The following is a 19129-nucleotide window of genomic DNA, read 5'->3' on the forward strand; positions in this document are numbered from 1 at the left end:
CATTCATGTGGATGTTCTGTTGGGAAACCTTGGGCTCTGACATTCATGTGGATGCCACCTGACACAATCCACCCACCTAAACACCAGTGCAGACCAGGTACCTCCACTCATGGTAACGGCACCCCTCAGTAATAGTGGTCCCCCCAGCAGGACAATGCGCCATGCCACACCACAAAAACAGCAAAGACAAAGAGCTCAAGGCATCCACTTGGCCTCCAAATTCCTTGGATCCTGATCTGATCAAACATCTCTAAGATGTGTTGGTACCCCACCTCACAACCCACGGGACTCAAAAGATCTGAAAGTAACGCCCTGATGCCAGGCACCAAAGGACACCCTCCAGAGGTCATGTGTCCATGCCTTGACAGGTTAGAGCCAAGTCCGGTCCAAAGAGGACCCACCATGGATCGAGGTTCCCTCTGGGGTAACAGCACATTCCTCAGATGTTGTGCTGTTACCCCAGAGGTCCATGAAACTCCCTGATCCACGGTGGGTCCATGAACTCTTTGTCTCATTCCTCAGACCATTCCTTAGCAGTCTTTGTGGTGTGGCATGGCGCATTGCCACTGTTACTGAGAAGTACAATTGCTGTAAGGGGGGTATCTGGTCTGCACTGGTGTTTAGGTGGCATCCCCAGAGGTACCTCTGGGGTAACAGCACAACATCTAAGGAATGTGCTGTTACCCCAGAGGTACCTCTGATCCATGGTGGGTCCTCCTTAGACCGGACTTGGCTCTGATCTGTCAAGGCATGGACGCAGGACCTCTTTTACTTTCAGATCTTTTGAGACCCGTGGGTTGTGAGATGGGGTACCAGCACATCTTACAGATGTTTGATCAGATTGGGATCTGCTGTATTTCAAGGCCAGGTTAATGCCTTGAGCTCTTTGTTCCATTCCTCTGGTCAGTCCTGAGCAGTTTTTGTGGTGTGGCAGGATACACTGTCCTGCTGGGGGGCAACTGCCATCAACCAGTGCTGTTGCCATGTGAGGGAGTTTACTTGGTCTGCAACTGTGTTCTGGTGGGTGGACCATGTCAGGTGGCATCCACGTGAATGTCAGAGCCCATGGTTTCCCAACAGAACATTGCACTTTACCAAGATGATCAATGTTATTCACTTCACCTGTCATTGGTTTGAATGTTTTGGCTGATCGGTGTATCAAAGCACAGCTGCAAAGATACTTTAAGTATCTATTCATTTTTAAACAAACACTGTGAAAGTCATGAGATGCTTCAAAAAAGCTCAAAATGTCTTCTTATGTTTTGAACATACTGTTTCTTATACACTGTGAAGATTTGTTTGTGTGTGATCACATATCATTAAATATGATCACAGCTGTTATTTTGATCCATTATCTGTTAATACACCAGTTACAGATGCTTCACAAAGAGTTTTAGACAATTATTGATAAAAAATGTCCTTATCTCTGCTACATTATGATGTGTTTAAGGCCACTGACTGACTGTTTACATACAGTTCTGCTTATAAGTGCTAAATATGTGGGGTGTAAAAATACTGTCATCCTCTTTTCAACATCCAAGCTTTGCCCCAAAATGAGAGGAAACTGAATCTTAAAACCTACACAGGCTTTCTGCTGATAAAAGTTATTATAGCATCTTCCCCATTGGGGAACCTTACAGAGCCTTGTCTCCCCCTAGTGGGATCCAACAGATTTTACACCCTTGTTAATAACAACAGGCTGCATTTGAATTCAGCCTCACGTCGAGTGATCATGTCCCTCGTCGTCCCACACCCCACTCTGCTTCCGCGGTCGTTGTGCAGCTTTCACAGAAGCCTTATAAATAGTACTTGGGAATCAAATATTTATCATCTCAATTCGCCTGTGTACCTCCCTGCAGCCGACACACACACTGCTGCTGCTCCTGAAGCACAAGAAGGAAACGCCACCGATACAGTTAACCCACACAAAAAATTTAATACCCTTCGTGAGGGGATAAATGGTCCAAACTTTGACATACTAAATAGGGAGAGGTGTGATGACACAGGTTTTTAATGTAAAAACTTGCAGCCAACACCCAAATGCTTTGTAAAAAGTCATGTGACATATGACTTACTTACTTACATAGTTAGTACACATACACCAATGTTTTAATATACTTATATATGTCTTTTTTGTTTGTTGTCTTTTTATCTAGACCAGCCAGATACAGTACCGATTAATATACAGTCACATCTGGAACAATATCTATTTAACATCATACAGTCCGACTGTCAAAGAGGAATCCGCGGTTGGCTCCCAGGTCCATCCTCTCTATGGTAACATTAGAAATCGGCATGTGTAAAATCCTGTTCTTTTCTTTTTTTTAAATTATTATTATTGTATAGACTGGTGGTGATACTTGTCCTTGTATCTCGTGTCTTCTGTGCAAAAGTTTTTTTTTTTGTTTTTTTTTCTGAAAGAACCCAAAACATGATTGACATAACAGGATACCTGGCTGTTCACTTTACAGTTATGATGGAATTTTTTTTTCTTGTTTTTTTTTTTAAACAATTAAACAGTCACATCCAAACGCCACACCCCCTTGGCATGTCACAGAGAGAAAAAAAAAGGAGAAAATTAAAAAATCCAAAGAAACGCCTCCCATCATCAGAATGGGCGGGAGGCAATGACAGAGAGGACGGTTTATGACTACAGTGAGCAGCATCCTCCATTCGTACATTTTTTTTAGAATAAGGCACTGCTGCATAAAGAAAGGACATGGCCAACAAACCTCTCTGGGAGTATGATGGGGAGGCAGGATGAAGGGAGACTGTGTTCTTCTCCAGCAACTCACAGAAAGTTTGCATGTGTACGTAAATGTGCTTATGTTCATCATCTGCTGTGTGCAGGGAAAGTATGTGTTATATGGCATGTAGACATATTTGTGTTTTTACATGTGTGTCCCGCGTGTGGCCAAGCCGGTTTTATTTTCGGCTACACTGCTCTCCTCAGACTGTGCTCTCCAGCATCCACTCAGTGCTGCTGAATGTAACTCTCCTATTGGCGAGCGGCGATGACTCCATGTTGAGCTGGTTGGTGGACTTGTGCCACCTCGTCCTCGCTCTGCGTGGGTAACTATGACTCTGAAAAATGGAGTAATCCCCTCCGTCAAAAGAGAATCTGTGCCTAGTTCGTGCCAGCTCATTAGGGAGCAATCCCATGTTGGCCAGGGCACTTTTCTTGTCCTTGAGCCTGGGAGCCTCCTTGGTGCCAGCGTTGGGGCCTATGAGACACAGGGACATGGTGGAGCCCGTCAGGCTACTGTCCGTCTGCGTGTCCTCAGATGGGGGGCCAGAGCACTGTGCATCCAGGCTGGTTCTCCTCTTCATCTTGTCTGCATTTAGTGGAGGCAGCTCCACCTCCAAGATGGCAGTAGTGGATGCTGGATCCTCCTTCTTCTCATTGTCCACCCTTAGTACCAGCGCCATGCACTCTTTGGGTGCATGAGCTTCCCGCTGGCCCTCATCAGACGGTTGCTTGGAGGCGGAGCGCTGGAGCCGCTGCTGGCTGCCATTGGTCTGCGAGTGCATGCTGGAACTGACCTTGGTCTTACTGTCCTCTGGGCCGCTGTAGGCCTTGTAACGGATCATCAGGATGATAATGAACACCAGTACCGAAGCAACAATTATACCACCAATAATGATGATCATAGTGCCTCCCAGGAACTGGCTGTGCATGAAGCGGCACTGGCTGACCTCACTGGCAGTGTGGAACTGCACACATCCAACCACACGTGTGGCTGTTAATGATGTGATGCCGTCGTCGTAAACCGCCAGCACACAAAGGTCATACTCCCGCCCTGCGGCCAGATCATTGATTAAGAAGTTCTTGCTGGTAGATGGGATCATTCTGCAGAGAGAAGAAACATAGTGTGGTGGTGAAGATGTTGACGATTAATCATCGGAATTACAACGCCCACATATACTGATTTGCATAAGGTGTATTAAATCACACAAGGTGTCAGTTCCACACAACAAAAAGACAACAGTTCCGACACAGCTCTTGCATTCTGGTAGACAAACATAAAAAGCACAGCGCTTCATTAAAGTTGACTTATGCGAGAATATGTGTCATATATCATATGTATCATAAAATAGCAGTGAAAAGTTGCTCTGTTGGGTTTGTGTATGAATGACAGCAAGGGTAAACCACAAGGGGATAAACAAAGCAGAGGAGGCTCGCTGTCTAAAGAATATGCCACAACAGCTGCAGGTTGCAGGACAAGTGACGCATGATGTGAAGGCAGTTTTGATGTGTGAATACCTAAGGTCACATTTTGTCGGCAACTGCGAAATTACACGACTCTAAATACGATGGAGAAAGGCATTGTCTTCAGGTCAACATTGGCGCTAATATAATTAGAAGCGTGTTCCTTTTCCCTAAAGGGGGATTTTGATGGTTATCATTTGTAGGTAATAATGTACCTCCTAAAGACAAAACAACACTCAGCTCCATGCCTAAACTGGATGAGAAAATTATACAGGAGAGCGACTCATTATATCTGATAAAACCTGGGGAAAAAAAAAAAAAAAAAGTCGACGACTATTATTAACTCGCTCCATGAATACATAAATCCTGAAGTGCTTCTTGGTGTACCAGATTCAGTTCATGTGCGTCACATATTGCATAAGGAACGCATCAAACTTATTCTCATATTTAAAACAGTATTTCAAGGTGGTCTGCAGATGTTTATACTCACTGTTGAGAAGAGGGTTAGCTCATTTTGAAAACCATAAACACTTTTAATTTTGCTCAGGTTCATGGATATTTCTCACTTTAAATATTACACACTGCAACTTAACTCATATATTGCAACTTACTTTAAAAAAATGCCTACTGTATATTGACCTTTTTCTTGTACAGTATGTCTGTATTTGTTGCAGAGGTGGAAAGTGACTCAAGTACTTTCTTTGTATGATACCTCATACTCCTCCTCCGTCACATTTTGGAGAGAAATATTGTGCTTTTTACACCAATACAGTACATTTGTTTTGCAGAAATGGTTACTCTGCACTTTTCAGATTAATATTTAATATACAAAACATATAGTCAGCTCCTGAAATATGAGCTCCATCTCGACTACAACACTAAAACACTGCTAACATGTTAATGCTACAATGGAGATCATTAAATATAATAATAAAACACTCTAAAGGGGCCATTATGGATAAGATACTATACTAAATGTTGCTAATACTCTGTGATTGAAAGTAACTAGGTACATTTACTCAAGTGCTGTGCTTTTCATGACAGTTTCCATTTTACCTTATTCATCTACTTAACTACATATTAAATGGGAATGTTGTGCTAATTAACGTAACAGCTGTGTGCACTTCTAAGAGGTAAGGATGGGAATCGAGAACCGTTTCCAGTTGGGAATTGGTTCCAATTTGCCTGATCCATCAGAATCATATGGCTCCTAGTTTATTTACTCGTCCTATCGATGCCTGCATGCTTGTTCTAACAGCTGCGCAGTGCAAAACTTGCAGCAAAAAGGAGTCATGGCAGAGAGGAAGAACAGGTCCAAAGGGTGGCTTCGTTTCACAAAGAAAGACCACAGCAGTGCTGCTTGTAATGTTTGTAAAATGATTATTAATTTAAGACTTGGAACACTAGCAACATGATAAAACATCTCTCTATGCAACTTGGGCTTAAATTACAGAAATGCCGTGTATTTGACACTCGTATTTGCACGAGTGTCATCATGCTTCCCAACAGAGCAATACATACGTTACCAGGGGTAAAAGCAGATATTTTCTTTGACTAAGAAAATCTAAATAAAAAATAATTCTGTAAAAATATCCTCTCATATCATCTACACTGTTTAGAGTCAAACATGATAAAACAGTTGCACTGACACTGAAAAACCTGTAAAGAAAAGTCTTTTCTTCCACAGAAAACTGGAATCAATGAGGAACTCAATAAAGAATCAGACCGATGAGCAGAATTGACAAAACTATTGTTTATAATAGAATCTTCTCAATTCCCATCCTTATTCAGGGCGATATTTTACATTTAAAATATAATAATTTAAAAAGACAACCAGTGCTCTTCAAGCTTTCTGGCTTTTGATCCCTTACATAAAATGAGTGTATAGTTGAGGCTTTTGCAACATTTTGGACATCTATGAGTTATTAGCAGTTCACCAACAAAAGATTTCCCCTTTAAACTTCTCAAATGGTTTAATTTAAATGACGATGATGATGAGGCCCAGAAAGTCTGCAGAACTGATCGGGAACCACTGGACCAATCAAGCGAACTGTATATAAACTAGTTAAAGCTAGCTCCACCTCCACCAGCTACAACAGTAAAATGCTGCCTAGACATTTTAAATACAAGACTGGAGACTGCAGTATTTTTATAGTGTGGTTTTGCTACTTTACCTTCAGTAAGTAACTGATTAAAAAACTTCTCCCACCACTGCAACCAAGCCTATCATTAGACAACCACATCTAATCACACTCTGTGTTTCAACCAATTAATGCCGGCACTTGCTAATGATACAAACAGTTACATGCAGTGAAATAGTCAGGCCTCATGTTATTGTTTATTGTCATATTATGTTTTAATGATGCTGAAAGGGCCCTTTAGTTCTTTGGAGTGCTGGACTCCACAATTTCTTCAGCTGATTGCAACAACCTACTCAGATATCAGAGATCAAAAATTGTTTACTGGATCTGTAAATGTCTTAATTGAACTGTACATGTTATGCGTATTGTTATGACTGCGCATTTGAAGGCATTATAATTAATGGAAAAATATTCCTCCTCGGTTTATCCCCCGGACTACACTATAAGGGTTCTGCGTATTTTTGGACATACTTAATCATTTTGCATCTTTGGGATCTGTCAATCTGCCATAACGGACCGTTGTGTCATTCAGCAGATGGTAACTCCAGATGTCTCACCTTTCCTCGTGTCCCTGCTCTACCACCCTCCCCTCTCTGCATCCAACCACCCCCTCCACCGTGGCTTACCTGTACACCAAAGTATCATCTGCCGTGCTGTTGTACTGAATCTGGTACATCCTGATGCCGGGGATATGGCGTTCAGATGGCCAACGGATCACAGCGGAGGAGGAGGTCAGCTCGGTGACCATCACCCTCCTGTCCTGCTTGTCGTAGCCCTTGGTGTCATTGCCAGATTTGGAGGAGGTGGTGATGTCTGAGAGGCCAGGGTCCTCACGCATGTGGCCTGTGTTGTTAACAAACAAGGGTAAGGGGATCATGTTGATCTCAACAGCAGCTGTGGCGATGCCTGCGGCATTGGACGCAACACAATTAAATGCCCCGCTGTCCTTCAGCGTGGTGATGAGAATATCAAGGGTGCCATTATCATACAGAATAGTGCGGGAGTTATTATGCACCAGCTTGCCGTCTGGCGACCGCCAGTGTATATCAGGATCTGGATCACCCACTGCTTTGCATTTAAGAGTCACACCCTGCCCTTCCATCACATAGGGCTTAGTGGAAAGATGCTTTGTGATCAGAGGAGGCTCACAGATAAACTCCTCCTCTTGGATGGACCAGAAATACTTGTCCATGAGGTGCTCCGGCGAGGCACAGGTCTCCAGATCATCCTCCCTTGTCAGCCTGCGGAGCCACAGCAGCTCACAGTTACAGTGAAGAGGGTTGCCACCAAAGCTCACAGCCAGAGTGGAGGAGCTGGATCCCTTGGCATCAGACAGGACCTGAGCGTGCTGGAACAGGCTGTCTGGCGGCAGCTTCTGCAGCCTATTAGAGGTCATGTCCAGGCGGACCAGCTTGGTGAGCAGTGTAAAAGTCCCCGCTCCAATGTGGTCAATCAGGTTGTGGTCCAGTGTGAGCGTGTTAATATTGGTCATTCTGGCTATGGCTTCCCAGGGAAGGCTGCGCAGGTTGTTATTGGAAAGATCCAAGTCCTCTATGGTGGAAACAAACTCATCAAACGAGGTGGGGGCCACCTGGTGGATCTGGTTGTTTCCAAGGATGAGGTGCCGCAGGTTGATGAGGCCTTTAAAGTGGTCGGTCTTTATCACGCTGAGGCGGTTTCCATCCATGTGGAGCGCCCGCAGCGCCCGCAGCCCGAGAAAGGCATGGGGGGTGATCTGGCTGATGGTGTTACGAGACAGGGTGAGGTGGACCAAACTGGTCATGTTGAAAAAGTCTTTCCTGCGGATGATGGTGATGAAGTTGTCTGTGAGTCGCAGCTCCACCGTCTTGCGGTCGATGGTGGGGGGCACGAACAACAGACCAGTCTTAGCGCAGAGCAGAGTCAGGGTGGGGGAGAGGTGCTGACAGATGCAGCGGCCGGGGCAGCTGTATCCCTTCACCAGAGCTGCACACAGCAGCACGCACAGAACCAGCCGGTCCATTGTTAATCAGTTTCCAGGTCCTGTGTGTGAGACAGAGAAAGAAAAATAGGAGAGGCATTGAGTCGAAAAATAGAGATCTTTGAATTAATAAATAGCATCGCAGCTTTTATGAAAGCCTGCTGCAAAAATCAAGAGTCTGACCAAGATTGTTGAGACTGCCAGCAAGGTATCAATCACAAAATGAAATGGAGCTTTTCTGAAATAATGGCACCTAGGATGATGAAAGGCTGCACCAACACTGTCAGAAGCCCATGTCTCTGTAGCCTTTTAATGGAAATAACAGAATGTTTTTTTGTGCCACCAGGCTGCATCACCACTGAACCATATAATTTCTTGAATGATCACAGGGCAGTTTTCCTATATTAGGTAACTATATGCCATGTACATTTCCATCATAAAACACGGCCTGTGTGTTTTCCTTGCTCTGAGTTCCACATCAGGATGGAGAATTAAAGGTAGAAAAGGGCGCTTGTCAGCAGCGCTCAAGGATTTTCATGACCTTTTCATGCTCTCTGCTCTCCCCATGCTTCTGAGATGTACTGCAAAATTAGACAGAAACCTGTCATGTAAATCACGGCAACAAAAAGTAAAAGGTGAAAACGGCGGCTTGTTTTCGAGTCCGTTGGACGGCGGCACCGAGGATGTTCTGATTCTCTGATTCCCATTTAGAAGTATTGATTTCAGTCTTGGAGAGAACACGCCTGTGGTGACAGGAGTAAGAAGTGATCCTTGGCTGCAATAACCATAAGAGACCCCAGTGGAACACAAACGGTGATGTGCTGATGCCACATTGTCAGTGGTTTTACCCTCTTTGGCATCCATCTTGATTGCTAACGCCTAAAGCTTCACAGTTGATGAGAGAGCCTGTTAACGGCGTTAAAGTAAAGGATGACAACTGACTTTTGGTTTCCTGGTTTAGAGAGTGACATTTGGGTTGCTACAGCCTACCACCCCACCCAGCCCCACAGGGTGACACTTTTGATCCCCTTATTTTAGAGGTCCAGCATAATTATTTGACTTCACTCAGGAAGAGTTGGCTGATGATTTTCATGGTGTCTGTTTTTTCCCCGTTTTTGATGCCTCATCCAGTTTGTCATGACTAATTTTAGAGACTCTATCTATCTTCCACCATGTTGAGGTGGTGCTGACGTCCTTAACACCACTGATTTTGTCCCCCGTTGTGCCCAAAGCAAAAGCATCTAATGCTCACAGTACTGATAACCCTAAATTAAATTTGATTTAAAATCGCCTGGGGTGAGATTCATGGAATATTTTAAATGCCACATGTCAAATTTCATAGCAGAAATAAAGCACAAGCCAAGCTCTCTTCCCCTCAGTCTCTCGTGCTCTTGCTTTGCACAAAGACTCTGTTTTCACATGTGTCTTAAATTCAACAAACTTGTTCTGATGAGAGCTGTTATGCATGTTCGAGATAGCGAGAGAAGTGTGAAATTGCGAGTGCATTTCTGCCATTTTACATCAACCTGCGCTACATTTGCAAGCCAACGATGAGAATTCACAAATGCTTTTTCCCTTTCGCTCTCTTGCACAGACACACACTCACACTGCTGTCTGGCTACTGTCTGACAGACAACAGGGCACCTCGTTAACTATGGACTACCGCTGTCCAATCAGAGCTCTCATTAAAATCTGGGTTTGCATGATGTCATTTTCTAGGACAGTTTGAAGCACAAGTTCAAACCAGTGGTATAGTTTCTGAAAGCTCGTTTAGTGAATTTACTCAGCACTGACAGTTGTATTACGTTGACTCTGCAGACCATTAGACTGTATTTAATAAAAGATACTGGACCTTCCCTTGTTTGTGTTTACACTTCTTTCCCTTCCTGTTATGACTGTGCAGGCTAAGCTGCAACCTCCATCTCTGAAATACAACCACCTTAACTGTTTGAAATTGAAAAAAAAAAAAAAAAATCTCTCCTGTGCAATTTATTTAACAAAGAATACACATGCAAGAGAAAAACACAACATGCACACATAGTTAAACCATTTCCATGTGCAGAAACACACACTAGGTGGTACACTGTGTGAGAAAACTCAAAACCCCCCTGAGAGAATTTATTTATTTAGTGATGCTCCTTTATTGTTGGCAGCACAGTGTGCCTGCCTTGTCTAAATTAATTCCCCAAACTTCCTTTTTTAAAGATGCTGGGAAAGCTAAAACAAAAAAGTAGGTTAGTGCAGATCATACTTCCTATTGAACAGACTCCTATATAAGAGACCACAGTACTGTTAGATCATTTCAACAGTGTTATGATCTTTGGTTCAGATTAAGTGCAATACTGTTGCCCAAGTTTGTGTAGCTCCATTAGAGGAGTGATCTCCCTCGATTGTGTTAGTTTTCAGATGGTAACTAGGCCACAAAGCTCATGGTTTCTCTGTGGACCATCTGTACCCGAGCATTTCCTGCCACACCGTCGAGGATACTCTATTGATCTTTCAGCATCTCGCAGAGGGAGGGGGGGACTTTGTTGCCACGGCAACTCTGGTGTAGAATGTAGGTCTTTGAATTGCATTAAGACGATGTTGAGCTGCCCGAAAACGCAGGGCCTCAATCTTAATGGGTGCTGAGAAGGTGAGGAGGGACGTGAACGGATGTATGAATGGCCGAGTAAATTAAAAGAAAAGGGCAGGTCCGCCTCACATTTCTATTTCTGTTTTATTGCTTAATATTAGCAGCGGCCACCCAATCGATAACACAGGGTGAATGGGAGTTTAGTTGTTTTTTGTTTTTTTTTAATATCCAGTCATGCGGGAGCACAGCCTCTCACAGGGGATTCCTCTGATGGATTACTACAATTTAATTGAGAATAGCTTGTATTCACATTCTGACATATTCAGGAACTAAATTAACAAACAAAATTGGACACACAATAACATACACCCATGCACACATTTATACCCATACATGCACATACTGTATTGTGTACACCCACAGATATAAGGAGGCCTAAACATTTGCATTCTCCTTCAGTCTGAGCTTCAGAAAGTAGTTTTATAATTTAGTCACATTTCAACTTTATTTGCAAAATCCAATTAAAGCTTATCCCTATTTACTTAAGGTGACCATTACGCTGCGTTATGATTAAAATTTGAATATTTGCACCTCCTGGGCCACCCCAGAGTGGACCTGACATTAAACACTACGCTCAAGTTTTCTAAATGTGGATCATTCTACAGCCTGAAATCCATAGAGCTTCCTTTGACATCTGTTGCCGTTGGCTACAAAGGGTAAAAAAAAAAAAAAAAAAAAAAAAAAAAAGCCCTGCGGACTGCCAGAAACAACCTGAATATGAGATCTGAGCTGCATAAGATATGGAATTTGAATCAAATTTTGAGCCGGTGAGCACTGATAAAACGACACGCTCCATTTTTTTTTACTACAAAGTCTAAACTAAGTTGGGGTGTCCGCAGGCATCAGACACTTACATGCTTTTTAACAGCTTTTCAACATAGTTTAAAACAAATTTAAGACTGGACAAATCATCTTTTTCTAATTTAAGCGTTAAAGGTAAGTAGTATATATGGTCCCATGCAGAGTTAGGTTATTAGAGTGGGTTAGGTTAATCTATATTTTAAAGTAAAAAGACAGTATAAGGTTCAGTGGTTGGATTAAGGATTCATATTATCAGAAATGTGGACTACCACCCAGAAGAGCCTGATTCGTTTGACAAAAAGAAATTAATAGATGGATAGATGAAATTAGATAAAATGACTGTGCCGATGAAGACCTCACAAATTCAAAATTAATACTATTCAATGACTTTAAGGGTCTAATATTCATAAAATTAAATTTAAGACCTTTTAAGGACCTGCAAGCACTCTGTAAAAACATTTTTATTAATAATCTATTCAGAGTTGAAGCATTGTGTCTGTCCGAAAAAAGATTAATACATTTAATATTGAGCATTTGCCAATACCATGTCCTACACAAGATTTGTTTTAGTCATGTTTTTATTTAGTTTTGCCTCCATCACACAGCTTAAAATGCATATCAGAATTCTCTCATCTGTATTAGAGGTGTATTTGAGTGGGTGGGAAAACAAGCATGAATAAAAAAGACTTCATTTAAATGCTGAAAGGTTGCGTGAGATAACAAGCTGCTATTTTCATGGCAGTGGCACTCGGGGGTGAGGGACGATGTGCTGTTTGCAGCTTATGGTGTTGCCGTTAGTGAAGACAGTTAACTATGGGGGAGGTACTCTTATGCCAGCACATCAGATACCTACTTTAGGCAAAGAGGTGAGAGATTTTAATTTCATGTTGTTTGTGCAATGTCTTTACACTTTTTGTTTTGGTTGAGATTTCAGTGTGTGTGAGCCTTTGATCCGGGGAAAGAGATATTCAGAGGCTATGCTATCAGCTGGTTGTCTGCTCTCCTACTGGAGGGAGTGATTGTCCTTCAGTTTGGAGCGATTACATATTGATTACTGTGCATTTTAAATGAGCTATAGTGTGACCAGTGGGTGTGTGCAGACATATCATTCATGGTTTCGAGGGTGGTTAAATACTGTACCAGTGGGAGTCGTCCTTTAACCAACCATGTGGAGGTTCCCTGTCCCATGGCGCCCATTCAGACCTTGAATGAATTGTTTATCTTCAATGAAGGTTGTAAATTTTTTTCTACTTAACATCTGGCTTTGTGGTGATTGTCCTCCTGCCTCTGACAGCGGACCAACCTGTAACAAAAGGACTACAGACGACTAGATCTGAAATGAATGAATCATGTAAATCAGTTATCAGATTTAAACGTTGTGCATTAATGATACTCGTTACCTGGAGAGGTTGGAAAAAGATATATATTTCTTCCCTGTTCCAAAACTAGGGCTGAACTTCGACTTAATTTTTGAAAATCGAAGCTTCGGAGCTCAGATCGATTTTAAATCGAAGCCTTCGACGATCGATAACTTACAAATTACATAATTTGTAAGTTAATAACTTACAAATTATGGTGAAAAGGTAGTTTCTTGCAACTCTAGAATTAAGATAAAAATATTCACAAACGAAAAAACACTTCTGGTTGCTGATAAGTAGTGTTTAACTTTTGATTTAACACTAAAGATTAAAACCCTCGGCGCGCACTGCAGCGCAAGCAGACAGATGCGCGACTCAGAGCAGCATGTGTCACTGACACCAGACTCAGAGTGCAGTGGACCGGTGGAAAACCATTAGCATATTATTTTACATCAATAAAATCTATTTTATCATTATTTTGAGTCACATTGTTGAAAGAATTTAGTTGTCTGCGTTCAAGCAGGATAATAGGTCTCCATTCATTGCATGTCGGACTTCCTATTTCCTTGTCGGAGATGGGGTTGCGTTCAAGGTCCCCCCAAAAAAACGGGAGAAAAAAAGTCTGAATATTCAAAAAAAAAAATCACAATCGAATCCCGTGCCATCGAACGAAGCTTCGAATTTTTTGGGTCAGCCCTATCCAAAACCAAAATCAAACCCTGAAAAGTGTAGGGTTAGCTAGCTAGCTACTGAAGATATAGACTACTGAATGTATACACATGTTGCTTTTGCTTTTTAATGATTATAACACTGAGAAAAAGACCGACCCTGCTGTACAGGAACCAGTGAAGGGAAGCAGGGAAACTTTGCTGATATTCAACCAGCTGTGTGTCATCACAGTGTGCGCAGATGAACGTTGATTTCTCCCGAAGATCCCTGCCTGTCTGGTGGTGGAGGTAGCAATGGCATGGGGGCAAAGCCAAACATCGTTCATCTGCACACACTGTGATGCCACACAGCTAGTTCAATATCGGCAAAGTCTCCCTTTATATTCATTGTCTTATGTCGCAATCAGCAGTGATGTGGTGGTTCACTTTTAAACTGTGATCTGTAGCCTATAGTTTGGCTTTAGTGTAGAGGAACAGCCTCTCTGGACTTCCCTTGCTGCTGATTGAGTTCGAAATCCTGGATATATATCCTTCATACTTGTAAAAGTGCCGTAGCTCTTATACCAGTCATGTTTTGTTGAGGAGTTTGTATTAAATACAGTGAAGATGTAATGCCTCCATTATCCTATGTACAAATAATGCAAAACGACATCACCATTATGCAAACGTGCAAAGTCATCTGGCAACTTATAGCATTATTATAGAGATATAGAGATAGAGATAATGCTAACTATTTTCACTGGAAAAGGGTTGGCAACACTGTTTGTTGGTTCAAGGGTACTGCAGAAACATACTGTAGTAACTTAAATAAAACCATTATTAGTTTCAGGAGATTTACACTGATGAAAACGTAGTTATAAAATATTCCATTCAGACTCCCCTTGATCCTGCATACTGCTCATTTATGCTCAGGGAGATTGTGAAAGAACTTCTTCAATATGTTCTGATATTTTAATTAAAAAATTCTATGCAATATATTGTAGGCGCCTGGACTTGCTTGACAACAAACAACAAACGCCACATCCCTTTGCATTTCAAACCTAGGAACGCACTGAGACAGAAGCTTGGCCAACCTAAGGACAAAACACCAAGGCAAAAGCAGAGTAACGTATGCAGTTAAATGCAGGCAGGAATGCACAGATTTGTACATTGGCACAAGCACATAGGAGAGGAAGCTCCTATGGTCAAGACTCAGCTGTCCATTTACATCTAAAGGAGAAGGGAAAATCCTTTGAGGACAGCAATGTTCACATCTTGGCCAGAGAGACAGATGGTTTGAAAGAGGCGTGAAAGAAGCCATCTACGTCAAACTGGAACGAGCATCGTTAAACAGAAGTGGTGGCCTACGACACCATTTATCACTTACTTTCAATGCAGTCCTTGGATCCCTCCCCAGACAGCTTCAACCCCATTCACACCTGCACCCATCTAACCCTGACAACACACGTGATGGCTGGTTGGGTCAACGACTCACATGTGACCTCAACGACATTGAAATTCAGAGCTCACGTGTGACCAACATCATTAATTGACAAAATAATCTATTGATGCTGTTAATTGCTCCCCTGAAGGCATCATTGTACTTCTCTAGAAGTTCGAGATATCCACAGCCCATCATTAAATTTGCTGATTCATTCTGATCCCGATCCTGAACACTGATACTGCTATTAAATATAACATGTCACGAAACATAAGAGACATACTCGTGTCAAATTTACATACAAGCCCAATTCTTCATGAAGGCATATGAGCACACTGTAACACACAACCACCCACACAAAGACACAGGAGGAAACATATCCATGTACATCTACATATTACCGCACAAACAAACAAAATGAAACAAAGATAGAAAGCAGAAAGAGCCCAAGAGGAGAAAACAAAGGAGAGGAATACATTAATTCAGTTTCCAGGCTCAGACACAACACTTTTAGTGTGTTTGTACTCGTGTTCTGGAACATACCGACGGAAAACATGAACAAAAGATCAGATCGGTTGCTTCTTAAAAATGCTCTTATGGTTCACAAATTCACAATAGAGCTGTGTTAAAAAAAGAGAAGCAGGTAGATGTGCTATTTCTAAAATAATCAGCTACTCACTTAGAGGGCGTCATAAACAAGATTCAAATGAAAGCTGAAAGATGCCGTCTCTAACAGCCTGTCCTATTTCTGACTGTAAAACACCTTCCTGCTGTTGCATTCTTAACACATAGCATCCAGTTTACACATTAAACAGGGCAAGCAGCTGCGAGGATGATTATGCATCCTTGCAACATCTGAGAAAGGCATGAAATACTTGGTTATAGTGTTTCACCTTCTCCGATAGATAGATAGATAGATAGATAGATAGATAGATTCAGACAACTCAGAATGACACATAAATGATAGAACTGTCACACGAGGCGGCCTAATTTAAAAAATATATACACACCAATCAAATAGCGTCTCTTAAATAATTGTCCTGTGTGAATAATGTATATGAGTGTTAACTACCGTCATTAAACTGTACAGGAATGTGCTATTAGGCGTCATCTTACATTCACTCTGCATAAAATATGGCCTGCTTAATGTAATCTTGTCATAATAACGTGGTGACAATAGCTTCCTTTAGGAGGGCAGGCAAACCCACCACTGGTCATTAAAATTTTAATTCATATGAGGTTACAGTAGAGTTGACGTTATTGGTCAATCAACAGAAAAGCAATCAGCAATTATTTTTAATAACTTAATAATCCTATGAGTCACTGTTTTAGTATATACTGTTGGTCAGACTAATTTAAGATTTGAGCAGCATGCCACAAAGCTCATGCAATCATGTTTACATAATCTTAAAATTTTTTCAAAAATATAATCAATTTGAACTTTTAAGTTCACACAAGAGACAATTTTACATGTCTTCATCTCTTCACACCTGGATCACTGCAACAGCCTCTTTCCTTGCCTGAATCAAAAATCTATTAACTGAGTCCAGGATATCCAGAATTCAGCTGCCAGGCTTTTAACCAGAACCAAGAGACATGATCACATCACTACACTTTTAGCCTCATTACACTGGCTCCGAGTATGTTTTAGAACAGATTTTAAGATTTCACTGATTAATTTTACAGTCTCCATCCCAGCTATATCTCTGACATCATAGTGCCGCACACACCAGGACGTACTTCGAGGTCCTCAGGCAGAGGACTTTTGTCTGTTCCATAGGCCCAGCTGAAAACTAAAGGGGATAGAGGATTATGACTGGAACAGTCTGCCTGAGGAAATCAGGTCGGCCGAATCAGTGACTTCTTTTAAGTCCCTTCTTAAAACATACTTTTATCTGAGAGCATTTCCTGATTTTACCTGAGTTTTTAGCTCATGTTTTTTAATCAGATCTTTTAAAAGTTTTCATTTATAAATATTTATTATTGTATTATTTTTTGGGCATTTTGCCATGATTCTAAGGTGGCCAGTAGAAGGTGACAGGTAATGACAGGAGGAAGAGAGGGGGAATGACTATAATATTTATTTCCAGACAGCCCAGTTGCCAGAATAAAATGTTGGCATCGTACATTTCTGCAAACCACGAATATGTGTTTTTGTTCCATATGTATGATGTTCAAATAACATGTAAATGAGCTTCTCATCAGGAGGAGACAGGGATGGTGGAGAGCGTGAAAGCTAAGCGAGACAGCTGCTAAGCAGCAGACGGCAGAAGTCCAATGTCTGAGACCAACAATAGAATTAAAGAGAATTTGGGGATATGTCCAGTCGTGTCTGTAGCGACCAAACCAAGTGAGGCACAACGTGATCTTTTCCTAAACATAACCAAATGGATTTTGTGCCTAAACATAACCACACATTAGTCACAAAATAGAAAATTGTAAGGAGAAGGAATGTAAAGTTCCAACATATCTGCAACATATGAAATGTACAAATGTAACATATTGATTGCAGAAACATACGATGTATGTGGACATTTCCACTTTCGTATGACATTATATAGACTGATTTATCAAAAATAATAAGTAGTTTAACTGAAACTGAAAATAATATTTTGTGGCAGAGCTGGATTCAAGTTCCAGTACAAGTTAGCTGAATCTTATTTTGAATGTGACATTGAAAACAGTGACTGAACACAAAGTCTGTCCTTACCTCGGAAAAACATCTGCCCACAGCCGCTGCATTGTAAGGATATTTTCAGGACATGACTTTGTCAGGAAACCGTAAATGCCAATTAGACAGCACAGGCAGTGGACTGCTAGCTGCCCTTGTGTGACTCTTGTCAGGATGCAGGCATAATTATTGACAGCCTGAGTTCATTGGAGTCGGCTCCTTCTCCACCAGTGGACGCCTAAACGGAGGCTCCATAGCCCCAGGGATTTCTGGTCGCATCTCATCAAGGGGGGATGTGGGGTATCGTCGTAAACAGGAGGAGCATTTGCATATTATAATTATGTCTGCATGCAAAGACGGTCTTCTCAATTACATCCCATTTAAAACTTTCAATGAGGAAGAATTGAGAAGCGCAAACTATTGCAGCTCCATAAACTTTAATTGTAAGAGCTTCCCTAAACAAGATAGAGAACATTAGAGTTACACTGGCGCTGTGTACGTGCACGTCACTTGTTGATGGGACACTTTGGTGATTGATAGTTATTCTTTACCTGCTACCTGTTATTTTTAATTTGAATACCTTCCCTCACAGATAAAATCACACCTCAATAACCGCTGCTACAGCTACAAATTACTTAATATATGTTTTCAAAAAATTAGGCGTTTAAAGTTGAAATAAAAAATGCCGCTAATTGTTTAGGTTTAGTAAATCAATTTTGTGTGTGCTTGAATATCGCCTGCTGAAGGATGAATAACAAGTATTCACACATAAAAAGGAAATAACATGGGAGGGGATGGAGGACATTCCTGTGATTAATGTCAGCTCCACCTATATCTACACTCACCAGCCACTTTATTTGGTACACCTTGCTAGTACCTAATTAGACCCTCTTTTGCCTTCAGAACTGCTTTAACTCTTGGTGGCATAGATTCAACAAGGTGCTGGAAACATTCCTCAGAGATTTTAGTCCATATTGACATGATAGCATCACACAGTTGCTGCAGTTTTATCGGCTGCACATCCATGATGTGAATCTCCCGTTCCACCACATCCCAAAGGTGCTCCATTGGATTGAGATCTGGTGACTGTGGAGGCCACTGGAGCACAGTGAACTCACTGTCATGTTCAAGAAACCAGTTTGAGATGATTTGAGCTCTGTGACATGGTGCATTATCCTGCTGGAAGTAGCCATCAGAAGATGGGTACACTGTGGTCATAAAGGGATGGACACGGTCAGCAACAATACTCAGGTAGGCTGTGGTGT

The 19129-nt window shown here is 41.7% G+C and overlaps 1 protein-coding gene across 9 annotated transcripts in view; it reads right to left on the minus strand.

Moving 5' to 3' along the window:
- Positions 1–1911: 1911 nt before the first annotated feature.
- lrfn1 (leucine rich repeat and fibronectin type III domain containing 1) overlaps positions 1912–19129 on the minus strand; it is a 149982-nt gene continuing 132764 nt past the window's right edge. For 6 of the 9 annotated variants that reach the window (XM_050063779.1, XM_050063762.1, XM_050063781.1 and 3 more), the window contains 2 exons: positions 6978–8373; positions 1912–3850 (listed from right to left, as the gene is read on the minus strand). In XM_050063779.1, coding sequence (XP_049919736.1) covers positions 2950–3850; positions 6978–8353 — 2277 coding nt within the window. In that variant the 5' untranslated portion in view covers positions 8354–8373 and the 3' untranslated portion in view covers positions 1912–2949. Of the gene's footprint in view, positions 3851–6977; positions 8374–12887; positions 13065–19129 lie in introns of all 9 variants that reach the window. The other 3 variants (XM_050063798.1, XM_050063807.1, XM_050063774.1) reach the window with 2 other exon arrangements.

This window comes from Epinephelus moara, chromosome 2 (assembly GCF_006386435.1).
Source record: "Epinephelus moara isolate mb chromosome 2, YSFRI_EMoa_1.0, whole genome shotgun sequence".
Lineage (NCBI taxonomy): Eukaryota > Metazoa > Chordata > Actinopteri > Perciformes > Serranidae > Epinephelus > Epinephelus moara.